Source organism: Engystomops pustulosus, chromosome 2, assembly GCF_040894005.1.
Source record: "Engystomops pustulosus chromosome 2, aEngPut4.maternal, whole genome shotgun sequence".
NCBI classification, from domain to species: Eukaryota; Metazoa; Chordata; class Amphibia; order Anura; family Leptodactylidae; genus Engystomops; species Engystomops pustulosus.
In genome coordinates this window covers 57,257,780-57,281,967 of record NC_092412.1, presented here as the reverse complement: position 1 = coordinate 57,281,967, position 24,188 = coordinate 57,257,780, and the positions used below count along the sequence as shown (strand labels likewise).

The following is a 24,188-nucleotide window of genomic DNA, read 5'->3' as shown; positions in this document are numbered from 1 at the left end:
GCAGAAACTACAGCCACCAGCAGATCAACCAGAAATCAAATATATAGAACGCTACTGTAGGCTTCAAGAAGCTGTTTGTATTCTCCTATGGCTATTTTCTAGCCAAGTATCAAAGGAAGCACACTACTATGCCAGATGAGATGACACTGAGTTATTGCCTAATAGAAATCCAACCCCTACTGAATTTTCCCACTTCGGTCTTTGCTATGGATATGTGTGCCACTAAGAGCTAAACACAACGGTAGCAAGTCCCCCTGCTAATTCCTCACAAAATGGTAAAAGATGCAAATTAAAATAAAAAAAGTAGAACGTTATTGTAGCCCTAAGAAGGGCTGTTGGGTTCTTTGAGAATCACTCCTGCCTAACAGTAAGCTAATAGAACACCCTAACGCTTTCCCTGAGCAGCAGCAGCTCTCTCCCTAGCGGCATCCAGAGACAGAATGATCCGAGCAGCGCGGCCAGCGGCTAGTCTATCCCAGGGTCACCTGATCTGGCCAGCCAACCACTGCTATCGACGTGTAAGGGTACCACGTCATGCTGGGTGGAGTGCAGAGTCTCCTGGCTTGTGATTGGCTCTGTTTCTGGCCGCCAAAAAGCAAAACGGCGGGAGCTGCCATTTTCTCGAGCGGGCGAAGTATTCGTCCGAGTAACGAGCAGTTTCGAGTACCCTAATGCTCGACCGAGCATCAAGCTCGGACGAGCATGTTCGCTCATCTCTACTTATCACTTAAATTTTATAACTAACATGAAGTACAATGTGTCACGAGAAAACATTCTCAAAATCACCCGGATATGTTCCGAAGTTATAACCAATTATCGTGAGACATGTCAGATTTGAAAAATCGAGTCTGGTCATTGAGCTGAAAACTAGTGTCGGTGATAAGGGGTTAATTATTATGCAAATGAGCCGGAGGGCCTCCAGGTTTAATTGAAACCTATGGAGCCGGAGCCCCTCAGGCTCATTTGCTCATAATTTTAAAAAGTTAAAAAAAAACAGGACATAAAAAGCTTAAAGAAGAGTGGAGCACACACCAGTATGTCAGTACAATCCTTCATCCTGGTGGTAGATGGCCTTTAATTGGGTGTATTTTGGAGGTCATTGTCCTAATGATGAAAAGTTAACAAACGCCAAAAACAAAGAGCTTTAAGAAAAATAACAATTCTACTTTATTAAGATATCAAAGTAATACACATGAACAACTTCTAAGAGGAATTCTTGAAAATCTAAACATAACGGGAATCAAGGTGTCCCAGGTGGAAATGGGACTGACACAGAGTACCAATGACCCCCCTCCTCCACATGCCCCAAAAGTCAGAAATGTGCCGAGATAAATTTCCAATATGAATTATGTCCAAAAGTAGGACTAGTTTAGGGAAGATAGACCTAGATGCATTTAAACAATACAATCAACCGAGGTACCATCCGGTAGTGGTAAATATCAGCAATGCAGGTCACACTTACCCAGAGGCATAGTGAAGATAGGCACAGAGGCGGTCAGAGGGAAGGCCAAAGAAAGTTCCCTTCTAGTAACATTTTCTATTTTTGTTAGCATTCTTACTTTGTAGAACACCTGTGTAAAAGGTTTGACACTGCTGTAAGCCAGTGCTGTAACTTACAATACTGTGCCCTGTGGTTATTATTACCCCAGGTATTTTAACAGGTTACTTTATGTCTAGGAACAAAGCAGCGTAGAAGACAGCGAGAGAGATTTTGACCGATTCCAGGAGGAGCAGATCCTCAGCTGTTGCTGAATGACTACAAACAGTGAGTGTTAATATATTTACATTTTTGTTAAATTACACTGAACATGCTTACCTATTGTCCTTTGATTATTGATCCTGATGGTCGTCTTCTTTAATCATGACATGCTGGTATTGCATGAAAAAGACATGTAAAAATCAGGCTTGAGCAAAGGGACGCAATGCCCCGGCGCTCCAGCCTGCTAACCATTCACGCCTTGTGCCACGCCTCCTGCGTGATAGATGCTTTCCTCTCCCATGTTGGAGAAGGAGATGATGTCACGCAGGAGGCGTGAATAATTGGCTGCAGTGCCAGGAGACTGCATCCGGGCGCTCTGGCCTGATTTTAATAAGTCTATATTTTTCAGGTGATCCCCTGAATGCAGGGGGAGGAGTGTACATTGGCAGCATCCGCTGATTGGCTGATGCCGATGAATGGAGTGTTCCCCCGGTGATGTCACTGTCCTAACATGGACAGTGAGATCACCGGGTCCCCCTCCTGCTGAGTGGAGTATACGCTCGGTGAGGCTGTGAGGAAGGATGCAATATGCTGCCTCTGTACCCTATAGCTGTCCATTGCCTTTCCTTAGTGCATATCTCGCGTAGCTTGCCGCGCCTTTCCATCCTGCATTTTTTGATGGACAGGATGTATAGTGGCAAGATAGAGGCAACAACTATGCCTCAGTCTGCCACTATTTGTGAATGTATATGCAAATTATGTAATTTGGGGCGCTCTACCGATGTATACGTGGTGGGAAGAGAGCCTTGGTGGTAGATTTCCTTTTGCTATAATCCGCTGGGTGCGCATATGGGTTATAAAGAAATGCACTGTGATTTCCAACATACTTTTATTTTTGTCCATAATGCTATTCCAATTTATTCCCAATTAATTTATGTATGCTCATGGGGCATTGTCCTTAGTCTTGTTCTCAAAACCTGGAGCACTGCTATTCCTGATGAAATCAATTCCCTCTTCTTTTTTGTCACTGCTTATTACAAGACATAATAGCAGTGATTTAGGTGCTGAGCACATAACCTCAGTGTATTCACCTCATTAGCATATGGATTAAAATAAGAATTTCTCAGAAATGGCATAACAGATAAAAATTATATTTTTTTATAAATATTTTTTACATCATAGTGCATTTATCTACAGCATGTTGTCAGCAGATCATAATGTTTGTGGATGTGGTAGAGACCCTTTTCATAATAATAAAGGGTTCAGAAGGCAAATTATTTTTTTCATGGATTTTTACTATTGATAATCCTGGATATTCCAGATTTGGTGAGAAAAGGTTCCAGTAGAAATGGCTGAGGAGGTCAAAACTACTACTCTAAAAATTTCTTCATAGAAAGCTCAAACTGATCTTGAGACCAGATATAAATTGTGGGCAGCTACTTCCTACGTTGTGTTTATATTCAGGCTAAATAGAAGGTTAGGTGTTGTGAGTCATGTTTGCTTTCTCCAAGTCAATGTGAAGATGCATTATTAAGTTAAATAATGTTGCTATAACATAATTGCAAAACATCTGAAGGCGTCACTCAGTAACCTTCCTGTTATTTGTAGGCGACCGAGTTACTTCACATTCCATTGCTGTTACATATCACATACAATTATCTAGTCTCTTTTATAAGCCCCATATATTGTCCTCAGCTCTGGTCATGGGGATATTACCATTAGAGTTATCAAGGCATTATGTAATTTGTAATTCAATTAATTTCACACAAATTGTGGTAGATAATTAATAAAGAACAACTATACATGTATACACAACAATAGTGTGTTTTCCATGAAAACTTTTATTTACTTTTATTTTTCAAATTAGTTGCAAAATGAATAGAAAATATAGTCCAGATATTGAAAGAGTTTGAAATATTTTTTTGCATTTGAAATAATAATTTTCTCCTTAAATAATCTTTCATTCATGTGCTGCAATTCCAGCATTACAGACCTTTGGCATTCTAGCTGTTAATTTGCTAAGATCATCTGGTGAAATTTCACCCCATGCTTCCAGAGGCCCCTCCCAAAAGTTGGATTGGCATGATGGGCACTTTTTGCTGACCATATGGTCAAGCTGCTCCCACAACAGCTCAATGGGATTGAGATCTGGTGACACTCCATTACAGATAGAAAACCAGCTGCCTAGTTCTTCCCTAAATAGTTCATGCATAATTTGGAGTTGTATCCAGTTGTAGGATGAAATCGGCTCCAATCAAGCTCCGTCCACAGGGTATGGTATGGCGTTGCAAAATTGAGTGATAACCTTCCTTATTCAAAATCCCTTTGACCTTGTAAGGATCTTCCACTTTACCAGCATCAAAGCAACCTCAGACCATCACATTACCTCCACCATGTCTAAAACACTTTTTTCCGTTGTCCAATGTCTGTGTTCTTTTGCCAATACTAATCTTTTACTTTTATAAGTCAATATCAGATATGGCTTTTTCTTTGCCACTCTCTTCACTGTAGAGCTTGACACTGGCATTTGGCTGCACTAGAGACTAATGTACTTGTCTTGTTGCTTAGTTGTGCAGCGGGGCCTCCCACTTCTCTTTCAAGTTTGGTTAGAGCCTGTTTCTGCTCTCTTCTAAAGGTAGTAATACACAACATGGTATTTATTATTCAGTTTCTTGGCAATTTGTAGCATGGGATGGCCTTCAGTTCGAAGCACAAGAATAGACTGTTGAGTTTTCACTAGTTTTTTTTCTGGCCATTGTGAGAGTTTCATAGAAAAAGCATATTTGATGCTCCAGATTCTCAACCAGGTCAAAGGAAGGTCAGTTTATAGCTCCTCTAATCACCCAAAGTGTTTTCAGCTCTGCTAGCATACATGAATAAGGGTTTTCAAGGGTTTTCTAAACATCCATTAGCCGTCTTACACAGTTGGCAAACACAATAAACCATTAAACCACTGGAGTGCTGGTTGTTGAAAATGGGCCTAAATAAACCTATGTAGATATTGCATTAAAAACCAGAAGTTTGACGCTGGAATAGTCATTTACCACATTAACTATGTACAGAATGTATTTATGATTTATTTAATGTTAGCTTCAGTGAAAGAAAATGTGCTTTTCTTTTAAAAATATGGACATTTCTAAGTGACCCGAAACTTTATATGGTTATACGCTGAACAGCCATAAACCTTGGAGAAGGTTTATTAATACACATTTTGAATGGCCTTGGTTGGAAGTATAGTTATTGGTAGACTTATGGATATTCTATTCCCAGTTTGATACATGTTGCCACATACACGTGACGGATACATGCAACTGTACAAACATACCTCTTCTCTTATCTGGACATGGATAATTGTGTCTCAAGAAAGTTATTCAAACATAAAGACTTACCTAGCCAAAATGTCATTTTTTAGAATAAACCTCTGAAGTAATCGTGGGGGATATTTATCACCATCTTTTCCGTCTTCTTGTACTACTTTTTCATGTCTCAAATGAAACTTTAGTGTCTCAAAAAGTAGTACAATATATCAGACAATGGGGGAGATGTATTTGTCTGTGCCAGTATACTGGAGTAATCTGCAGACCTGCTCCACATTTATTGAGGGTTTTAGAGCTTTTTTAGTCAGTTTCCATCCTTTACGAAAAGGGCATGTCCTGAGTAAAAGTAGGGCATACAATGCGCATGAAAAAACACTTGAAACTGTGGTCTATCTTTTCTATGGCAATGGATCAGGGATCAGTGAAAACACACTTGCACTTGTATGTAGCTCAGAGTACAATGCATTTTTAATGTGTCCTCATAGGCCTGTGCAACATCCCCCACCGGGGCCTAGCCTTTTCTCGGGGCCTGGAGTCAGCCGGGGCCCGCAGTACCTGAGTGGCTGGCGGTTGCGGCCTAGGCACGCTAGTGTTACGGTGCTTGGTATGGGGAGCGGAGGGCTGTCCTACAGCCTGGCAGGTCTCCAGCAGGGTGGTGTTGGCAAGAAATGATGAGGGAGAGGCTGCTATAGCGGATCTCCCTGGGGCAACCCTTTGGTGTCTAGAGTATAAGTCTCTGTGTAGTGGACAGGGTGCCTGTGATGATGGCAGCCGTAGTAGCAGGGACCAGACGGAGGCAGAGGTTGAACAAAAACAACTTGCAGTTCTTTATTGGAACCGACAGGAACCGCAGCAACGTGCCTTAACAAAATGGTGGAGTACTGAGATGCAGTTGGAGGGAGTCACAGGAGGGATCATCAGCCTGGATGCAATGGCAGGCTGGGAGGTAGCTGTGTCCTAAAAGGCTGCTTCAGCTTGTCCTGGGTTGCTTCAGGTATCACCCTGGAAGGTAGGATGATACCCCTTTCCTCTCTCTGTCTTACTCACTACACTCTACTGTCTCACTGCTTGGTCTGACTGGCTAGTCTTTCTGACTGAATCCTGTCAGACTCACTTCTCTGACTGAACTGACTGTTGGAAATCTCCAACCGTCACTTTTTCTCAGCTCTTGGTCATGTGGTGGTTACTCCTCCAATTACATCCCAGCTTACAATACATTAGGATAATACATGTGATTGGATGACACATTTTACATCACATAAAGTAATTAACTCCTGCCTTGCCAGGCAGGATCTACCACTGCAGAGTTCATCTGTGTTATGTAGTGACATGCTGTGAGGCTAATCAGACCCTACACAGGCTGCAAGCTACATGGTGGGACGTATTTGCAAACACAGCTCTGCCTTGCATTGGCGAGGGTGTTGCATACCCCCGGGGCAATTGAAAGAGCCGCCCTCGGCTCGACTACAGACTGATTGGGGTGCAGAGGTAGATAGGGGCACTTCTGTGAAGTGCAGGCTACATGATCTGTAGGGACAAAGCGCCCAAGGTCCTGGAGACAGGCACCTGGGTTGGTGTCGGACTAAGACAAAGACATGTAAAAGTGAAGTATGACAGTTGGTCGCTAACGCCATTAAACCGAACTGTACAGTAGGAAAGGTGTGGTGTCATGTCCTGTAATCCACTCCTTGCACCAAGAAACATGCACATGAAATACACTCACATGAAGGGGGCTTAAGTAGGACACTTGCTGGACCCCATGGCCAGCTATTCTTTCTTCTCTATATTTCCCTCAGTTACAATTTCCATTATAGCTGGACCGGTTCCTGTTTAATAAATCTCATGCTGGAAAAGGTTGTGTCATCATAATAGGACAATTGTGGGGATCAGTGCTTGGAAAACTCTTCAACTGGGAAGCCGTTATCTGAACTGGAATGGTAAAACATAGGTTATTATCCGGTGGTTTGTGTTACTAAATCCTGTTGCCATTTAGACACTTATCATCATGGGCTTCTATGAGCCACCTGAAATTTTGATTATTATCCTCTTTAAGCCATTTCCACCTCTAGCTGCCATGGAGGACATAAAGCGGTGCACGGCCACGGGCGGGCACGGCCTGGTGTGGGAGTGTCCGGCATGGGGCGTTCCTGCCCGCTCCTGCACACATTTGCTGCAGTTAACGAATGTTAACAAAGTTAAAGTTTGCATGTTGTGCATATGCTGTGGGATATGTAATACATGTATTCAGTGGTAAAAACCTCTTCAACTATAACCATAAAAACATAGGTAGAATATATAATTTTGTGTTGTTATTTTAGGGTAGATGTGTTAATTAGTGGCATGTTTGTATTCCAACCTGATTTGATGGAAGTGTTGAGTAAGAAATAACTTAGTGATATCCTCCAACCAATTTCATAATGTGCCTAGTACTGCCAATTCTATATTCAGACCGATGCTTCATTTTCTCCTCGGACATTATTTGGAATTTGGAAACATTGGATACAAAGATGAATTATTTTTCAGGTTACAGAAACCTTTTTCTATAACTTTGTGCCTTTGATCAAGCCTTACTCCAAACCTTTTACTGTCACCTACAAACACATGAACCAGAACAGAACCTTGTGGTCCATGTCTTGTGACTAGTCTCTCTTCAATATGCACAACATTATTACTTTGATATCTATCATTAAACCAATTACACATCCAATGAAATACACAGTGACTATTTGCTTTTTCTGTGGAACTGAATTGTATCAGCTGAAATCCATATAGGCTATCCAAAATCCAACAGGTTTGGGACGTAGTTAAACAAATGAATGAGATGTTTGCCCTCTGTAAAGCCATGCTGTTTTAGACCAAGCATACTGTTGGTTTTTAGATGATCTATCGTCCTTCATCAGGTCTAAGGACAAGAGAGCAAGGTTCAGTTATGTTGACTTATAACATTCATCTGATGACTAACACAGATGTATATGATGTTTTTGCAAAGATATAAACTTTGCTCTTTGTTCGTATAGGGTGGCTGTAAAAAAGTGAATTCAGTGAATAATACCTTATTTTCCTGTCACGGTGCAGTTTTGATTCCTTTTACTTTGCCTTTGGGATGAGGACATCCATTGTACACTAAAAAAATTTTCATATAAGAAGTAACTCAGAAGTACTGTATGTGTACATAAAAGTACACACGTTTCTGCAATCGCTCACATTTATACACTCTCATACAAACACATTTCTATACTTTTATATCCACACACAAACGTAACGGGGCACATTTACTAAGGGTCCGAGGACCGCGATTCTGTCGGGTTTCCCGAATTTTTCCGTTTTGTGCGGAATTGCCTCTGGTTTTTAGCGCACGCGATCGGATTGTGTCGCATTGGCGCCGGCTTTCATGCGACACAAATCAGGGGGCGTGGCCGTCGGACAACCGGACTGATTCGGACAAACAGCGGAATTTAAAAATCAAATTGTGTCGCAAGATCAGCACTCACAAGCACCGGGAAGAAGATGATGAACTCCGGTAGACCTCAGCAGGGAAGCGACACATGCAGGAAATTGGACGCACGATCTTACTGAATCGCGGTAGCTCCAAACCCAGGTCAGACATCGGGGATCGCGACGGGATGGGTAAGTAAATGTGTTCTACACTCATACACACATTTACACACTCGCACATTCATGCAGCCCAAGGAGGAAGCCTGTGGTTACAGGCAAAACGCGTCGGGACTATTGACCTCAATACCTGACACCGCGATTATGTAGGTAAACTTTACCTGTACCATTTTCTATATATTGATGTTTTGTACACCATACTTATGGGATAAACTATTGTATCGTTTGTGCAAACATTTTTTCACCTAAATGATTATATATTGGCTGGTATTACTGTAATATTGGTATATGTTGCAGAGTATTGGGGTCCTGTAGTATGTGTTAAGCACCGATGTGCTTAATGTTTTTAACATTCTGGATGAATAAAGATTTAATATGAATTTGGATCTTTTGTGGACATCCGCTTTCTTCTGTTTTATATTTAATGTTAATTTGGGTGTCTATTTTTCGACCCTAAACCCATACTTCCTTAAAAAATACATTCATGCAGACCAGTAGTTGCTGACCACATGGAAGTAGATATCAGGTAGCTAAAGATGAGAGATTCCTAGTCCTATTATCCCTTCCCTTGCCATTTATTATCTGAGCTTCTGGCTCAGCTGTGTACTGTGGAAGATGTGCACTGTTATATACATATTGGGGGTCATTTTCTAAGGGTCCGATTCGCGTTTTCCTGACGTGTTACCCGAATATTTCCGATTTGCGCCGATTCTCCCTGAATTGCCCCAAGATTTTGGTGCACGCGATTGGATTGTGGCGCATCGGTGCTGGCATGCACGCGACGGAAATCGGGGGGCGTGGCCGAACGAAAACTCGACGGATTCGGAAAAACCGCCGCATTTAAAAAAAAAAAAAATGTGTTGCGGAGCTTGCACTTACCTTCAGTAGGAATAGGCCGGTGAACTTGAGTGCGTTCCGATGCTCTTCAGCGCAGCAGCGCCACCTGGTGGACGTCAGAGGAACTAAATCTGTAAGTAAGTAAATCTGCCCCATTATGCTGTAAGATGTGCAATATAATATGCATATAATGGTGCACATCCTCCATTCGTTAGTGTGGCAAGTTTGATGCCAGGGTCCCTGACACTGCGGGCCCCATAGCAGCTGCTTTGGCTGCTTCCACTGTATTTACGCCCCTGCTGGCAGCTTCCATCACACGGAAGTGCATTTAGCATGGAAAAAGAAGTAGAAACTAGCAATTTAAAATTTTAGTCTGTGCTGTGTAAAAACTGCTTCCCTGCTGTTATGATTGTGTATAGGGAGCAGGAGGTAAGTGAGAGTTGCTGCAGAGAGTTCTATGACACAGCTTGAGGTAATGAAAATAATAAGCAAAGAACGATTTATATGTGAAAAAAAGTTATTGGATTTGTACTTTAAAATGCCAGGAAACACATTGCCTGACCTTGGGTTTCGCCACTTCATGATTCTTGCGGGGCTACTGTAACCTCGACTGAAACACTCACACATGAAAGTATTCAGTCATGCTGCTCCATACTTTTATCTTTACATCTAGTGCATGCTCAAGAGTTATAATGGAGGTTACTCGCACACAAACCTTGGCTTCCTTGAATATATAAATTGGATATTCTCCTGTTTCTCATACATTTTTTAACTCTATACATTAGGCTTACATTTAGCAACTTGTAGATGATCCTGGAGACTTTCATCCTTCCTTTCTAGGTTTAGTTGTGCATATGTCAGGTCATGGAGCACTTGTAAATTATCGAGCAGTGTATTTAGATTTCCTTATACCTCGGAAATACACTATACATTAATTGACAGCATAGGGAGTGGCAGATTTTGCAATGTACGTATGATCTTATGATTCATTTTAATGGTATTTGTGCCGGTAGTTCTTCTTTTGGTAAAGCTACATGGTCATGCAGCACTGGATTTATTTACTAGTTAACACTGGGAAACCATATAAAATTTTAAGATTCTTGAGTGTTTTCTACACAAGACACTGCACGATTACCGTATATACCCAAGTATAAGCCGACCCGAGTATAAGCCGAGACCCCTAATTTTACCACCAAAAACTGGGAAAAACTATTGACTCAAGTATAAGCTGAGGGTGGGAAATGCATTGGTCACAGCCCCCCCCCAGTATATAGCCAGCAAGCCCCCAGTAGTATATAGTCAGCCAGCTCCCAGTAGTATACAGCCAGCCCCTGTAGTATACAGCCAGCCATCCCCATGTAGTATACAGCCAGCCTGCCCCCATGTAGTATACAACCTGCCAGCCCCCATGTAGTATACAGCCAGCCTGCCCCCATGTTGTATACAGCCAGCCCCCAGTAGTATACAGCCAACCAGCCCCCAGTAGTATACAGCCAACCAGCCCCCAGTAGTATACAGCCAGCCTGCCCCCATGTTGTATACAGCCAGCCCCCAGTAGTATACAGCCATCCAGCCCTCAGTAGTATACATCCATCCAGCTCCAGTAGTATACAGCCAGTCCCCAGAAGTATGCAGCCTGCCAGCCCCCAGTAGTATACAGCCAGCCTGCCCCCATGTAGTATACAGCCAGCCTGCCCCCATGTAGTATACAGCCAGCCTGCCCCCATGTAGTATACAGCCAGCCTGCCCCATGTAGTATACAGCCAGCCTGCCCCATGTAGTATACAGCCAGCCTGCCCCATGTAGTATACAGCCAGCCAGCCCCCAGTAGTATACAGCCTGCCAGCCCCCAGTAGTATACAGCCTGCCAGCCCCCAGTAGTATGCAGCCAGCCTGCCCCTAGTAGTATACAGCCAGCTCCCAGTAGTATACAGCCAGCCCCCAGCGCTTAAAAAAAACAAACTTATATACTCACCCTCCGATGTCGGTGCGGCTCCCCGATGTTGGTGCGTCCCGTCCTCTTTCTTCCCCGCGGCTCTTCTTCTGTCATGGATGTGGCCATGTTTTCTTCTAGCCGGCGCTGCTGATGTCATAGTATGCGCCTGCTTGAAGAAAACATGGCCGCATCCATGACAGAAGACAGAAGGAAGAAGACAGGACGCGCCGACATCCGGGGCCCCGTGGAGCATTGGGCCGCCGGAGGGTGAGTATATAAGTTTTTTTTTTTTTTTAAGTGCTCGTAATAGACTCGTGTATAAGCCGCGGGGACGTTTTTCTGCACATTTTTGTGCTGAAAAACTCAACTTATACATGTGTATATACGGTAAATAACTTGGGTCTAACAATGCATCTTTAATAAGTGTGCATCATCCATTGAAATAAACCTGTATTCAGGAGCCCACATCTTGATATATTTATTTATAGTTCAAGGACAGCCCACTAAAAGAACGTGTATATCTAAGCTTCAGTGTATCACACAGACTTAGTGATCCTTCTATTTGGTAACTGGTTTCGTATTATCATTCAGTGGGCCCAGGCTGGACTGGAGTTCAAGTAGTAGAAAAAACATTTGAAAGACTACTTGGGTCATTTTCCTAGAGGTGAATGGGTGGTGGGTCCCCAGGATAATTTATTCTAGTGGAACCCCTGGATAATTTTATAGAGTGAGCCCAAGGAACCTACTGGATGCCAGTATAAACAAGGTTTATAAAGGATAACAAATTTATAAAACCTTATCAATGAGCTTCACAGGATCAGGGTTAACCCTACACAGGGCTTCCTATTAGAAAAAAAAGTAATAGTCTTTCCCTCAAATTTGCATGATCAGTGTGTTTGTAATCTGAATACATCACATTTGGAGTGGCTACTCCTTCTTTGTCAATTCTGTATAACGCTACTAACATCAGTAATATCAAAATAAGATCAGATGTGGGATTGGAGAATGTAGATGGTAAGGCAGCGGAAACAAGTACCCAGTGGAAAAATCACATGCCAGTTTGTGCTCGAGAGAAGGGATTTTATCATTGTTACTTATAAGAGAAAACTGATTTGATATAAGTACAGGTTGATGGTGGGTCCTCAGAATCATTTCCTTTAGATGACCCAAAGAACAGCAGTCCAACACTGCCCAGGAGGGCTCAAACAAATGATAACTATAGCTTAATGGAAATCGATCACCACACACGTACCTGCCTAAGTTATATGGCTACGCCCCCTAGTGACTAGTCCCACCACTGTGACCAGATGGCCAAGAACTTAGCATGTCTGTCATTAAAGGGGACCTGTCATCCATATAAAATGCACTAGGAGCTGCTCACTAAAGTAATCAGCTCCTAATGCTACAACAGACGCAGCAGCGTTACACTGCTAGTGTTATCGGAAACACTACCGCCACGCTATACAATAGAAACGCTGCACCACACTGACAGTGGTAGCGCATACTCATGAGGGGGCGGTCTGAGGAGCTGCTTCTCCTGCAGACCGCCCCTCTCATCCATAGGCTAGCAGCTGAGCTTCTTGCAGCAGTCACCGCCCCTAATCCCGCCCTTTCATGAATACGCCCTACCGCTTACAGCACGCTCCGGTGTTTCTATTGTACATTGTGGCAGTAACTGCTAGCGATTATGCTAGTTTCCGATAACGCTAGTAGTGTAACATCTAACATCTGTTGTAGCAGTAGAAGCTGCTTACTTACTTTTATATGATTGACAGGTCCACGAAGGTGGGTTTATCATTGATAATGTACTAATTCAACCTTCTGTTGACCTCAGAGAAGTCAAGACAAGGCTCCTTCCAGGCCCCAGTTATGGTTTGCTTAGTAGCCATAAAGAGAAGAAGAGATATGTTGCTGTGAGGACTGAGAAACACCCACAGTGTGGCTGAGCAATAACATTGCTTTCATGGAGGTTGTGTCTAGCGAGAGAATGAATGAGATTACTCTAATCCAGAGGCTGTTTGCTCTAGAGTAAAACCACCGAATATGGTGCACTTTTAAAGGAAATCTACCTCCAGAATATAAACTGTATGCAAATGAGCCTGAGGGCTCCATCTACACCTATGAAACCTGGAGCCCCTCAGGCTCATTTGCATGCAGTCCTTCAACCTGTTGGTAGATGCCCTTTAAGCAGATGGGGGTTCAGCACAGCTCATGATTAATACAAATTAAGCATGGATAAACACTTCTCATAGCTCCAAAAACTGTGACTGTGGCAATCTTCTTATATTTGTTATCATTGGCCTCCTTCTTTCTAATACCTATCTAATCTTTAGGTACTGGGAAAACTGTTTAACTCCAGTATAGTTTAACTCAAGTATAAGCCTAGGGTGGGAAATGCATTGGTCACGGTCTTCCCTCACTAATAAAATGCCCAGCAGCCTACCCTCAGTAATGTAATGCCCAGTAGCCTACCCTCAGTAATGTAATGCCCAGCAGCCTACCCTCAGTAATGTAATGCCCGGGCGCCTCCCCCAGTAATGTAATACCCAGCAGCCTACCCACAGTAATGTAGTGCCCAGCCTCCCCCGGTACTGAAATGCCCATGATGCCTCTCCCAGTAATGAAATGCCCAGCATCATCCCCCAGTAATAAAATTCCTAGAAGCCCCACCCAGTAATGAAATACCCAGAAGCCTTCCATTAGTAATGAGTTGCCCGGCAGCCTCCTCCACGAATGAAATGCCCCGTAGTCACTTTCAGTAATGAGATTCCCAGAAGCCTCCTACACTAATGAAATGGCCAACATTCTCCCCTCAATAATGACATACCCAGATGCCTACCCCTGTAATGAAATTTACAGAAGCCCCGCTCAGTAATAAAATTCCCACAGCGGCACATTATATTAAAAAATGTAACTCTGTACTTACCTCCAGTGCTCCCTGCAGCTCCTTCCCTCTTCTTATGTAACAGCAGAGAAGGAAGAGGAGCTGTGGGGTAAGTACTATGTTTTTTGTATTAAGGGTACTTTAAAATATGCTAATGAGCTGTAAGGGCTTCATGGGGCATCCAGACTCCAGCTTTCAGCACTTCCCCCCTCTCTCAACTTGTTGTAATCTCACGCATTGGGACAGGGGAACTACTCCTGCACAGTGTAACATTCTGTATATCTACTACATGGGGGCTTTGGTAATGCCCCCAGCGCTCTTCTAACTTATAAGCATAATTTTAAAAGTTGCTTTTTGAAGGATGACAAATATAAGAATATCATTGTGCTGTTCTCTGTATGATCAGGTTTATTGATTTTGTAGCACAGTGCCGAATTATTAAAGGACTGCTAAGAATTCATGCACAATGGCAGACTTTCCCTGATGGGGGGGTCTCCTAGAGAGCCAAGAGCCAGTTTAAAGAGTGCAATTGCTACTTTGTGTCACCCACCTATAAAGATTCTGATTTTAATCTCCTGAGTATACCAATCCTAAATATAATGTCAGTGTTTTCCAATATGTCTATTACAAATGAAGTTTATGTATTTTCATCTTTTTTTATTGGGTCATATCCTGGAATACAGTACGAGATTCTTATCTCACAGGTAAATGACTCAGCAAGTCTCTGCTTTCACTGCTCACTTTGTATGATCTTTGTAATAATTATATTACCTGGAAAAACACCTGTCCAGAGTGGAAAAAAACCTCCTTAGTAATAATAGTAGGCTCTGCTGGAGCATTTGTCGGAAGGCATCTTCATATTTCGCTGTTGTTCCTGCATTTGTATACTTGTTCCTGTTGTTCCTGCATTTGTACAGCTGTTGCACCTGTATGCTCCTGCTACTTAATCTTAATTCATAGTAATAAACAAAGAACAAAAGCACAAATCAAAGAACAACAATACGGCATAGGGTTAGTCAATAGTTAGATATGAGAGAGTAAAACAGTGAAACTCTGTGTATCTCTCTTTATGATACCTCTTTCTATTTTTATCCGTTTTGTTATTCTCGTATCCATTGTATTTGAAAATGACTCCTACAGATAAAATAAGTAAACAAAATAAAAGCTCATTAAAGTGAAGACTGCAGCTGCCCCCTACCCCCGTTCCTTCTCTGGATTCAACACATGCTGCTGGCAGGGAACCTGGTGATGTGATATAAACTTTTAAAAAGTACTGAAATGATTCAGATGGCTTTAAAAAAAAAAATCAGCTTAGCAAAGGCTATGGGAACCTCTCATCAGCTAAAAATGACAATCTTGGTGGCAGGTTAGCTTTAAACTACCTTGATGTAAATATAAAAAGTTAACTCTTACCATTCTCAATCATGTTCATGTTAGAAATAACCATACTCAATTATAAAGGAATAAAGTATATAGGAACTTTACTAAAAAAAAAAAACATCATCAAACCAGGGCCACTTACTCATAGGTCCAGGCAGTGTGACTGTGGTAATCTTCTTATATTTGTTATCTGTGGCCTCCTTCCTTCTGAAATCAACTTTTTAAGTTATACTGATTAGCCAGAAGGTATCTGGTGGGTGTTACTACCGTGCTGCAGCTTCCCAGGCTGCTACACTGTACAGGAGCACTCCCACTGTGTAGTAAAAACTTCCTCTGCTGCTGTGAGATGACATGCTGAGGGAGCAAGGGAGTGACCTGTTCCTGTGTATTAGCCTTTGAAGACAGAGCAGGGAGGGGCTCAGGTAATGCTCCCCAGAGCCCTTCTGGCTCATTATTATAATTTTAAAAGTTGATTTTAGAAAGAAGGAGGCCATGGATAACATATATAATAAGATTACCACAGTCTCTGTGCCTGGATCTATGAGTAAGTGTCCCTGGTTTATCATGATGGATTTTTGATGGTAGATAACATGCCCCCATATTCCGCGTGTACTAAACATACTTGCAAATAACTTTCCATACATGTAAGATATCTGTAAAAAAAAACCCCAGATGACATTCTTTATCATTGGCCAGTGTTTCCACCTGTAAGTCGTGTATCTTGTGTAAATCTCTTTGAAACAGGCATTTCAGGATCAGTAACATTGTTTCTCTGTTTTATGCAGTTTTTTTGGCACTTGAGAGTACATAGCAGCACAAGAGCAGAAATACATGTACAAAAACTAAGAAGAAAATGATCCAAAAAGCCTATAGTATAAGTTGTATATGTAACAGCCACCCCAAAAAGATTGATGAAGTATTGTCAATATGTGACCCTGCTACTTGTAAGGTCCTGAGGCAAGTTATACATGATATGCTCCATGACACGCACACTTCTTCACCGGCACTTAGGCTACATTCACACGACCGTATGTATGGCCGCAAGATTGCTGATGTACATATGTCCCCCATAGACGGCAATGGCCGCACAGAGCAGTACGGTGCCGCACCATCTTTCTCCGTGATACGGCGCTGTGCGCCATGCATCAAAATGTGGAGGGGAGGGGTCACCCCTCCTCCTCTTCATCGCAGCGAACACATACGCTTACATTCATGTGAATGCAGTCTATACCTTATATTACAAATGAATTACAGAGCTGATATCCAGGTTATGCTACTGTACTACTAAATACAGCAACCTCACAATAAAATCCGTATGTAAACGGGTAGACAATTGCATAGGAAATATTCAGATATACTCAATTTTAACAGTTGTGTGCATCTTCCCATGGTGTATATTTTAAATGATCACTACACTTTCAACAAACTTTACCTAAAGTTATAGTACATGTAAATATAACATACCTAATAATATATACTTGATATAATAAATATAAATTTTCACATATCCATTGGATTGTATGGATAGAGGATTGATTGGATAGAGACATGATGCTGCTAATAGTAAGTTTTCTTTCATACCTACATATTCACACCAGCATTATGATCAATACTTCTCTATAATGTCCTATATGGGTCTGTTGCACCCCTGAGGTAATTACTTTCAGTAGCAATACGCGTGGGGCAATACTCCCACTTTCCTTTTCACTACAGCTGGCGATCTAGGCAACGGGTATATAGACTTGGGTTGTGCTTTCTAGTTTGTGCTGTCTGCTTTTTACATTAGGTCTTTCTTAAGGACCAGGTTTATTTGTAGGACAGGTTGACTATTTGATTATATATATTATTATTCCAGTGGTCTTGTAACGTTTATTAGCGGTCTATATAGTTCACAGCACTTTATTCATTTATTTTGTTCATTTGCATATGGTTGTAATATTACAACACTGCATGCCCCCTGTTGCCACGTCATCCAGATATGTACTCTGTAGTAGTGGGTTGGATGTGGGTCATTAAGGGGACTTTCTTTTGGAGACCCTATCATGTCGTAGTCCCGCTTAGATTTTTCATCTTGGAGTATATTACCCCCTCTTTTTAAGTGTTTTTTTATTCTTTCAATAAAGTTTTTGCTAATTGGCCTATGGTTTGGTTTGTTGTCTACTATGTGATGGTTGCCATATGTCTAGCTACTTATGCAGTTGTTTAATTGTGCTTTTAATTGTGTCTTTACTATATGTATCTTGTCTTTACTATATGGGGCTGTTGCTGCTTTACAGTGAATTAGAGAAAATTAGAGCTGTTTACTATGGAAGACCTCATATGAAATAGTCTCCACCATTTAACTAAAGGGTAACTGAAGATTAAAGGACATTTACCACCAGGATGAAGGATAGTAAATCAAGCACACTGACATACTGGTGTGTGCCCCCTCTGGCAGGATATGCTCTTCTTTTACCTTCTTATGCCCTGGTTTTTTAAAAAAGTCTTTTAAAATTATGCAAATTAGCAGGAGGGGCTCCAGGATTCATTAACACCTATGGAGCCTGGAGCCCATCAGTCTCATTTGCACAATTTTTAAAGCCTTTTTTTCCTTTAAAACAAGGCACAAGGAGCTTAAAGAATAGTGGATCCTGCCAGTGGGGGCACACACCAGTCAGTCAGTCAGTGTTCTTGGTTTACTATCCTTGATCCTGGTAGTATATGTCCTTTTACCCCTTAAGGACCAAGTTACTTTAGGGCTTTTGGACCAAGCCCCATTTTTTTTTAAAGTGGTTATAACCATCAAATGCTTTAACATATCCAGTAAATTTTGAGATTGTTTTCTCGTCACATATTGTACTTCAAATTAGTGGAAATATTTGGATGATATCTTTTTCGTTTAGTTATGAAAAAATTGGAAAATTTAGAAAAATTCTTAATTTTGATGATCACTTATAAAATGTTATAGACTTGCTTAAAAGGATATTTGTTTGGCATGCTAAAAATTGTGGCTATAGTTAATTAACTCAACTGCACAAGACAATGTATTCCACAGAACTGACGCTACAGAATGTGGAGCATAGGAAGATTGATTTTTGTAAGTATACGGCTATAACTGTCCTTTAAAGTTTATGGGGAATGGAAGCTGAACGGTTGGCCTGGGTAGTCCTGGGTCGTCAAACAACTGAGGTAAATTATATTAAACAATTAATATAGATTAGTAGCTGCTGCATTTAGGCATTAGAATATCATTTAAGGCTTTCAGTGCAGATATTGTCGAGCGGAAACAAGGCTTTAAGCGTTGGATAAGGGGATTGTTAGATATCTGGCTTGGCTGTAGTAGACCAGATATTCTAGGAGTGTAGAGATGAGGAGGAGATCACAGATGACTCCGTAGTTACCGTAGTAGCATAGAGCAAGACAAGATATTTTTTGAAGTAATGGAGTTAGCATAGTTAAAAGAAAGAAAAAATATTCCAGTTGATAAGAAAAGGTTTATTATTTTACTTTAGAAATGGCAGCTTATGTACGTGACTGAACTAAGTGGGATGTACGGTAATAGAAGCACTAATGTATGTTAGGTCGGAGAAAGCATAAGCTATTTTCTTCTGTCATTTGGTTAAAAGGTACAGGATGAACAGGATAATAGGTGGTAGACTCTAGAGATAGAGATAGACTCTACTTTCATTTTCCTGTTGATATATTTGGATCAGTTTTGGAGTTAAAAATATTTGATCTGGACAATTTCCATAACACTGGACTTTTAATACTGGATACTCTGAATTAGTCAGTCGGGATGGGTATCTGAAGGATTTGGGTTTGGTGATATATTCTTGTGATAGGTATGGGACAATAGGGGTGGGTTTGAGCAGTATGTTGTCAAGCAGCTTTAAACCATCATGGGTCTTTTATGGCCCAGGGTGGTGGAATCATACAGAGAATGTACTTGTAAGCGAGATAAAAAATGGAAGTATAATGTCACGGAGGCGGAGAGTTTACCAATGAAGTCAAGCTCTCCCCACCTCAGCATGCTCCCCTCGGCTGTCAATGAGATCCTGCACCAGACTTCAAAAGAGTTGGCTAGAGATATCCCGGAACACAGGGGCTTCCATGTCCATTCTGAGGCAGAGACTTCAGTTCTAAACTCTCTGTGACAATTTTCCCTTAATTTACATCAATTTACCTCCCGTTTCAAAATAGATATTCTGGATGATGCCACCTTACTGGGCATTGGAAGACACAAGATCTGGAAGGTGTTAATCTGCTTGACTACAAACTGGGTGGTTTGTATCCTTCCGGTGACAGGTCCCCTTTAAGAAGAGGTACCAAATTCTGGGCACCCTTAAACCCTTCCCGACATTTGATGTAATTGTACTGCATGGTAGGATGTGAGTTCCCGTTTTTGCAGTGCTGTTACGTAAAGCATTATTTCTTCCATATATTCAAGAGCTAATAAAATCTTATCAATAAGCTAATGACCAACTAAAATGCTATTTGTAAAGTACATCTAATCTTGCAGAAGATAAGCCCTCATATTTCCAAATTGCCAAAAAAAAAAATAAAGATTCAATAGCCATTAAAATGTGACAATGCAAATCTGCTGGCATACTCAGCAGAAATTGGATATCCAATGTTGCAGAGCTTTTGGTATCTTATCCACCTCCAATGTGTAAATGTTTTGAAAAAATTATTAATTTAGCCAAAAAAATGTAAATTTCAAAATTGTGCACAATTTAGTTTTCACTCCTGTAAAACAATTACAGGGTTAACAAACTTCATAAAAGTTTTTTTCTACATACGTTGAGGGGTGTAGTTTCTATATTATTGAATTTATTTTACTAGTATTTAGGCCTTTCAAAGTAACTTGAAATCTCAAAAGCATGATTTTGTGTTTTTTTTTTATGAAACGTGAAGTTCAAAACCCTACAAAAATGAGAGGATGCATACAAAACCATGTCCACATAAAGTAGACATTTGTAAAATTTTAGTTATCTAGTTTTTTGCTGTTATGACTATGTGTTGAAAAAGTAGAACATTTAGAATTTTGAAAATCAGGAATCACCAAATGTCTGTTTTTGCAAAAGTAAATGCAAAACATACCACCAAAATTTTTCAACTAAAATGAAGTACAAAGTATCACGAGAAAACTATTTCGAAATCTCTTGGATATGCTAAAGTTATAATCACTTGTAGTGACACGTCAGAGTTGAAAAAATGGGCTGTGTCAGGAAGGTGAAAAGTGGTTTTGCCAGCAAGGGGTTAATACTGTAAGTTTTGGCAGCCTGATTACAACAGGAGAGAAAAATAAGTCTGTATTTTCTCTGTTTCTATGCTTACAATCATAAGCATAAAGAGATGCTTAAAAAATTATAATTTGTAAATGTTTCCATTGTTTACTTGTATGTAGAGTAAAATGATTGACTACAAGTGGGTTAGAATGTGAATTTTTTACATAACCAGTAAAGGCTGGAGACGCTGGTTTATGTAACTCACAAAGGTCACCACTGTGTGCACTGTGAGATAAGCAAGTATACATTGAGTGGCTGATACAGAACACCATATAGAATGTTCAGATGTCTGAAAGGTGACCTACAATGAGAGAATTAGAATACATTTTGTACAACACACACTCATGGACAAAATAATGCACACAGATTGCTGCAAAACTCCTCTAGGAGACCTCAGATGAGAACTTCAGTCCTACCTTGAGCAACTCTCTACCCTGTTTGCTGCTGTGCAGGGAGCTATGGTACATAGCAGTCACAGTCCCCTCCTAGTAATATAGTCCCCAGTGATATGAAGGACACTAACAGCTATTAGGATACTGTTCACCTATACACAGTAATGTTTTCCTATAAAAGTCTGTGTTCCTGATCCAGAGCCCAACTGAAACATCTGTGGCCATGCCAAGCCATATCCCGACTGACATTGTCTCATACGCTAGTAGATCAGTTAGTGACACAGAAAGAAGTGGCATTCACTACCTTATAGGTGATGATCTTCTCCAGATTTATTGTTAATCCTGGTTCTTATGACAACCAAGCATTTTTAAAATCCAATTGTCACAGATACCAAAAAAACACAGTTATAAAATATACATTTCCGACTTGCATACAAACTCAACTTAAGAACAAACCTGCAGAACCTATCTTGTATGTAACTGGGGGACTACCTGTATATAGTCCCTGTATTGAAGTTGTATATAGCCCTCCTCTAATTTATATATACAGTCCCCATAGTGAATTTATATACAGCCACCTTCTAATTTATTTATATATATAGACCCTCTATTGAATTTATATACAGCCCTTCTCTAATTTAAATATATAGTCCGCCTAGTGAATTTATACACAGCCCTCTTCTAATTTATAAATATAGTCTCTGTATTGAATTTATATACAGGCTGTCCCCTACTTAAGAACACTCGACTTACATACGACCCCTAGTTACAAACGGCCCTCTGGATATTGGTAATTTATTGTACTTTAGTCCTAGGCTACAATAATCAGCTATAGCAGTTATCACAGGTGTCTGTAATGAAGCTTTAGTGTTAATCCTGGTTCTTATGACAATCCAACATTTTTAAAATCCAATTGTCACAGAGACCAAAAAATTTCTGTCTGGGATTACAATAATAAAGTATATGGTTCCGACTTACATACAAACTCAACTTAAGAACAAACCTACAGAACCTATCTTGTATGTAACCTGGGGGCTGCCTGTATATAGCCCTCCTCTAATTTATATATATAGTCCCTGTATTAAATTTATATACAGCCCTTCTCTAATTTATATGTACCCTTATAATTGTTATGTACAGCCCCCAATAATTTATCTATATAGAGCCCCAGCAATTTACTTATTTACTAATCCTCTTTACAACATGAAGGTTAATCTGCTCATGTGCCCTGTCCCCTGTCTGGTGAACTCTGTGTGCCTACAGAGAAGGCTCAAAGTGCCGCCTTTGGCATCGGTGTCATAGGTTCACCACCCGTGGCATAGGTTAATCTTCCTTAGTCATGATGGAGCACCATAGAATGATGTGAACTCCTTGTGCAACAAAAAAATATATATGTGACTATTAGATTTAAGATTTTGGTAATCCAGCATATAAAGTAAAAAATCTGAATAGAGTCTTAAATCTAACACAAGAGGACCTCTCTAGTAGGATTTACTCTCTAAAAGCAGGAGTAGTTCAATAGTCGCATGGTTCAAATCCTGTATGTCATGTATGCAGAATGATCCATTATGTTGCATACAAGCTACCGAAAGCTGATCTATTTGTATGGACTTTGTCAGCTCTCTGAACGCTCAACTGACTTGTTGCTAGATTGTAGGGTGGGATGTTTGCTGACGCTGTAGATTTGCAAGAAAGAGCACAGTTCATATATGTAGATAAACAAGACAAGGCCATTTTCCACGGCTCAAGGTAAACGTGTCCTTCTAGCAGGGAGGCAGCACTTGGCAACTTATTAAAAATGTATATACAAAATGTTTTTTAGGCTATATACATGAGGTCCACAACTTAAGGACAGATGGCCCCCTAGTAACAGATGGGCCTCTCTGCCCACTGTGACCTCTGGTGAAGCTCTCTGGATGCTTTATTTTAGTCCCAGGCTGCAATGATCAGCTGTAAGGTGTCTGTAATGAAGCTTTATTGATAATCCTTATGATGCAGACTGCAGAGGTGGGGGACATATCAAGGTCAGACCAGCTACCCTGAAGGAGGTCTTTTCCACAGTTAGGGCATGCCACTGGTGTTTAAATGAATCCCTTATTAGAATGGAGGAACTCAATGTAGCTCATAGGGAGTCTTTTCAGTTTTAATGAGGATTCAATCCTTTCTATATGGTGTAGGCCCACAAGGCAGAGTTCAGGGGACATTGCGTATAGCGAGGAGCACTATTGAAGAAGAACTAGAACTATGGAAGGAAATGGACAAACAGGAGGCAGCTCTTTTTGCTAACCCTACCAAAAGACGTCTTCAACAACCTGATGTATAGGTTCATGGAGGGATATAGCGGGTTAGTTGAGAATAAACCAGGCATTCTTGGATTTTGGAGATAAAATGGAGATTAGAGACTGGTCGGTAGTTACCGTATATACTCGTGTATAAGCCGAGTGTTTCAGCACAAAAAATGTGATGAAAAACCTCATCTCGGCTTATACACGAGTCAATAATAATAAAAAAAAAATTAATACTCACCCTCCGGCTCCCGGTCCTCGGTGGCAGCTCCCGATCCTCTGCGGCGGCTTCTCTCTTCTATCTTCACGTGCCAGCAGTCGCGTCCATGCGACTTGCCGGCGGGCGCACAGTGCGATACGGCGGTGTCGCCGCTGATGACGTCATCAGCGGCGACACCGCCTCATCGCACTGTGCGCCCTGCCGGCAAGTCGCATGGACGCGACTGCCGGCACGTGAAGATAGAAGAGAGAAGCCGCCGCAGAGGATCGGGAGCTGCCGCCGAGGACCAGGAGCCGCCGCCGAGGACCGGGAGCCGCCACTAAGCATCAAAGGTGAGTATCGTCGGAGGGTGAGTATTA

General features: G+C 41.2%; 1 protein-coding gene across 2 annotated transcripts in view; it reads left to right on the top strand.

Moving 5' to 3' along the window:
- VDR (vitamin D receptor) overlaps window positions 1–24,188 on the top strand; it is a 120,020-nt gene that overhangs the window by 34,088 nt on the left and 61,744 nt on the right. The window contains exon 2 of one of the 2 annotated variants that reach the window (XM_072134718.1): window positions 1,678–1,765. The exons of the other annotated variant lie outside the window; for it this stretch is intronic. Coding sequence (XP_071990819.1) covers window positions 1,753–1,765 — 13 coding nt within the window. The 5' untranslated portion in view covers window positions 1,678–1,752. The remainder of the gene's footprint in view (window positions 1–1,677; window positions 1,766–24,188) is intronic. 2 annotated transcript variants of the gene reach the window in all.